The following is a 5,039-nucleotide window of genomic DNA, read 5'->3' on the forward strand; positions in this document are numbered from 1 at the left end:
TTTATCCTTGTATTTTGCCAGTTTCATTATGATATGTTGTGCAGAAGACCGATTCAAGTTATGTCTGAAGGGAGTTCTCTATGCCTCTTGGATTTCAATGCCTGTTTCCTTCCCCAGATCAGGCAAGTTCTTAACTATGATTTGTTCAAGTACACCTTCAGCCCCTTTCTCTCTCTCTTCCTCTTCTGGAATCCCTATTATACACATATTGTTGTGCTTGATTGCATCACTTAGTTCTCTAATTCTCCCCTCATACTCCTGGATTTTTTTATCTATCTTTTTCTCAGCTTCCTCTTTTTCCATAATTTTATCTTCTAAATCACCTATTCTCTCCTCTGCCTCTTCAATCTGAGCTGCGGTCACCTCCATTTTATTTTGCACCTCATTTATAGCATTTTTTAGCTCCTTATGACTATTTCTTAGTCCCTTGATCTCTACAGTAGATTGTCTGCTGTCCTCTATACTGTTCAAGCCCAGCAATTAATTTTATGACTATTGTTCTAAATTCTCATTCTGTTATATTGCTTAAATAGTTTTTGATCAATTCGTTAGCTGTCACTACTTCCTGGAGTTTCTTTGGAGGAGAATTCTTCCGTTTCGTCATTTTGGATAGTCCCTGGAGTCGCATGGAACTGCAGGGCTCTTCCCCTGTGCTGTCTAGAGTAACTTGTGCTGGTTGGTGGGGCCGCAGTCAGACCCGATGTCTGCCCCCAGCCCACCACTGGGGCCACAGTCAGACTGGTGTGTACCTTATCTTCCCCTCTCCCAGGGGCAGGACTCACTTTGGAGTGGTGTGGCCTCTGTCTGGGCTACTTGTACACTGCCAGGCTTGTGGTACTATTTCTATGGGATCTGGCGTATTAGCCAGGGTGGATCTGCAAGGTGCACAGGGGCGGGAGGGGCAGGCTCAGCTCGCTTTGCCTTCAGTGTTCCCCTGTGGGAGGGGCCCTGCAGCACCAGGAGGGAGGCAGACCTGTTGGAGGGATGGATCCACAGAAGCACAGCGTTGGGTGTTTGCGCAGTGCAAGCAAGTTCAGTGATGGGAACTGGTTCCCTTTGGGATTTCGGCTGGGGCTGGGAGAGGGAGATGGTGTTTCCAGCCCCTTTGTTCCCCGCTAAGCTGAGCTCTGTCTTCCGGGGCCCAACACCTCTCCCTCCCGGTGTCCTCTCGCCCTCCCGCTCTCCAAGCAGAGCTGTTGACTTTTAGCATTCCAGATGTTAACTCCCGCTGGCTGTCAGAACTCACGCAGTCCAGCCCCTCTTGCTTTTGCAAGTCAGACTCGGGGGCTCTGCCTTGCCGAGGGGTTGCCACTCTACCACCCTGGCTCCCTCCCACCAGTCCGTGTAGTGCACCCGCCTCTCCACCCTTCCTACCCTCTTCCATGGGCCTCTTGTCTACGCTTGGCTCCAGAGAGTCCATTCTGCTAGTCTTCTGGTGGTTTTCTTGGTTATTTAGGCAGGTGTGGGTGGAATCTAAGTGATCAGCAGGACACGGTGAGCCCAGTGTCGTCCTACACCACCATCTTCTCAACTCCCAAAATACAACTTTAGAAATAAAAATTGAAACTAAACATATTTTTATATACTAAGCCATTGCAAATTTATAAAGCTTTTGAAAAAAGACATATGATTAGATACTTTAAACATTGATCAGGGTTGTTTCCCTGAATTCTAGGACAAGGAAGTAAAAGGAAATAATGAGTGCACACTTATTTATGTATTGAATCTGTTCTATGAACATTTTCCATTAGATTTTTAATAAAACTGATCTTAAATATTCCATTAATTCTGAGGGAAGATAGTTGATACTATTTCATATTTTATTTTAATTTTTCTGCTAAGTATTTAAGATTCAAAACCCCAAATAGCAGACAACACAAAACAATCAGCTGTTACAGACTTATTTAGAAAGTGAGACAGGAACCAATATGATAGCTTGTGAGTCTCTTAATGGCTGCTTTCATTTCTTGATTCCTCAGAGTATAAATAATTGGATTAAGGAGAGGGGTGATTATAGAGTAAAAAACAGAAAGAAACTTATCTGCAGAGTAACTCTTGAACGGGAAAACATAGATGAATATAGTGGGGCCAAAGAAGAGAGTGACCACAGTGATGTGAGCAGACAGTGTGGAAACTCCCTTAGAGGATGCACTGGAGGAGTGCTGCCAGATGGTGACCAGCATGACAATGTAGGATATGAGCAGGAGAATGAAGCAGATCAGGGACAGGAGTCCACTATTTGCAATCACCAAGAGCTCTAGGATATAGGTCTCAGTGCAGGCAAGCTTGATGACCAGGGGAAGGTCACAGAAAATGCTATCCACAACATTGGGACCACAGAAGGGTAAACCTACCGTGAAAACCATCTGGCTTGTGGTATGTATGGACCCAATTGCCCATGAGAGCAGCAGAAACCCGATGAGCACCCTGCGATTCATGATGGTCTGATACTGCAAGGGCTTGCATATGGCAACATACCTGTCGATGGCCATAGCTATCAGAAGAGACATCTCTCCACCCCCAAAGAAGTGCACAAAAAACATCTGAGCCATGCAGCCACACAGGGAGATGGTCTTGCATTTTCTAAGGAGGTCGGCAATCACTTTGGGAGTTGTAACAGAAGAAAGACATAAATCAAAAAATGATAAATTTGCCAGAAAGAAATACATGGGGGAGTGAAGATGCGTATCAACTATCACAGAGATCACAATGAGGAGGTTTCCTACTATGATGGCTACATAGACAAGGAAGAAGACTGCAAAAAAGAATATTTGAATTTCTTGAGAAGTGGAAAGTCCCAGCAAGATGAACTCAGACACACTTGATCTGTTGTTCAGGAGATCCATTCATCCTTGTAATGAATTTCAGAAGTTGCCTAGAAGAGGGAAAAACACACAGGATGTCATAGGGACTGGCAAGTCTGTAAACCTTGTCTTTATTTCCATCCTGTCTCTTACGCAGGCAAACAAATGTATGACACGATGACTACTTCATAGATATTTAGCAGGAGATATTTCACAGGACCACATGACAGTTGATAGTGGAAGGAATTGAGCCTACTAAATGAAATGTGTGTGTTGATTAATAGGGGCAAGGTCAGTTAGGTATTTGAGAAAACCTCTCCCTTGTTCAGCTGTAGAGAAGACTGTGTGAATTCATAGGTTACTAGAATAATAGAGAAGACTTTGGAAGCCTTCAGCAAAAGTGATTTTTATCACTTGCAGGAGGTGCATTTACTGACACATTTTTATGAAATTCTCAAAAGGCAGTAAAAATTTGCCATAAATATTGCTGAAATTATATGAAGTGCATTATGATTCTTGAAAAGAACTGATTATAGACCATGAGCATATTGTTGATAGAAAGTTGCATGTGGAGACAGTTATCTCATTAACTGAGATCAAACCCAATTACTGAGGAAAGATTAAGTTATTTAGACTAGACTGTCAAAACCACAGATACTCATCTACACGTTGCCAGACTCTTCAGTTCATGTGATTAGACGTAAAGTGTGTCCCAACTGTGCATTCTTCTCCAGTTGTTGCAAACATGAACAAAGATCTATTTTTATCTGATATTCTTTCTAGGTCATATGACTTCACAGATATAAGTATATAGAAACACCTAAATCTTGTTCCACTTTCCTCCATTAGTGAGGGGTAAAGAGTAAGGTGAATCATTTACCTTTGTAAATATGATTTAACAAGACTTTAAATGTGATATATTCTTTGATAAGAGTACTATCTTGGGTTACTTAGCCTCCTTGGATCTATCCTTCCTCACAATTATTTCCCTTAAAGTTCTTTCAATCTCTGACTTTGTCAAAGATGGAAAAAAAGTCAGAGATATGTTGCTGACTGAGGTGGATTCAGGCAAGCTAAATGAACTTTTAAAAAAGACACACAAATAAAGGGAATAGGTCAGTGCTCATTCTATATAAATTCACCTGGTTAAGACTCTCCTTGTTTGGGTGATTTTAGCTCTTTTTTTCAAGTCTTATTTCAGGCAAGTTGTTCATCTTCAGTCTTTTCCTTGCTTTTATGAGAACCTAGACCAAAGGCTAATACAGATTGTCACAAAAAAAAAAAAAAAAGAAAGAATATACGTGATTTGGGGATACATGTAATCTTTTAGTTACATAGTTCAAAATTTTAAAATTGTATATCTGGGTAACCATAGTGAATACTTAATCATATGCTCTTTTCTCTGCTTGGTTACTATCACTAAGACACACAGTTCTTGTAACGGCCCATAATTTTCCATTATGTTTGACACTATCATCCAAAGTAGCATAAAAACGTCCTTCTTTCAGAAGGTAATAAAACAGGAAGTGCACATGTTTGATAGTTCTCATTCACAGATGTGAATCTGTATTTCTTCTTTGTGCCTTGTACTCTTAACTGTAGAACAATGATCTCATCTGCACTATAGCCCCTGGACTTTCTGTGTTTCCTTGAAGCACATAATAGGTTTACTTGCAGGTGCACATGGGTGTGGCAAAGACAGAGTCCTAGACAAGATGCTATCTCAGTGTTTTAACTATTTGGCCATTTTCAGACTGTTACCATAGGAAAGTTGAATTTTCTCATAAGCTTTTCTAGCAATCCTAACAAGTATAATGATGGCATCAATATTTTATGAGTGGTGACATTCTATGATTTTCAAAGCTCTGAATCAGGCGTTTTATCCTCACATTTCTATCATTTGTCTCTTTTAAAAATAATTGCATTTCTGAAACAACAAAGGCACTTTCTCAATATTTCTGCTATAATTTAAAGAATAAAATCATTCAAACTGATAAGTATAACTGAAGAATTTGAATATACCCAGATTTCTTTAGTCTAAAAATAATTTATTGGCTTGGACTGCTATTATAATCTAATTTCCAATAATCATTGGTATAGTGTTTTCTGATTTTTGTATTTTTTTCCAATCGTAGCAAGATTATGTTTGTTCCAGATTAATTTTTGAAATCCATTGAGCCTTCCTCTCAGTTTCATTTTGGCATTGTTTTTAACACTTATGGATACATTTAATGT

At 40.1% G+C, this 5,039-nt stretch overlaps 1 protein-coding gene across 1 annotated transcript; it reads right to left on the minus strand.

The window, feature by feature from the left end:
- Nucleotides 1-1,904: 1,904 nt before the first annotated feature.
- On the minus strand, nt 1,905-2,846 carry LOC115517172 (olfactory receptor 4K13-like). The gene has a single exon (XM_030320292.1). The coding sequence runs from the start codon at nt 2,844-2,846 to the stop codon at nt 1,905-1,907; it is 942 nt and encodes a 313-aa protein (XP_030176152.1).
- Nucleotides 2,847-5,039: the final 2,193 nt, after the last annotated feature.

The sequence above is a fragment of the Lynx canadensis genome, chromosome B3 (assembly GCF_007474595.2).
Source record: "Lynx canadensis isolate LIC74 chromosome B3, mLynCan4.pri.v2, whole genome shotgun sequence".
Lineage (NCBI taxonomy): Eukaryota > Metazoa > Chordata > Mammalia > Carnivora > Felidae > Lynx > Lynx canadensis.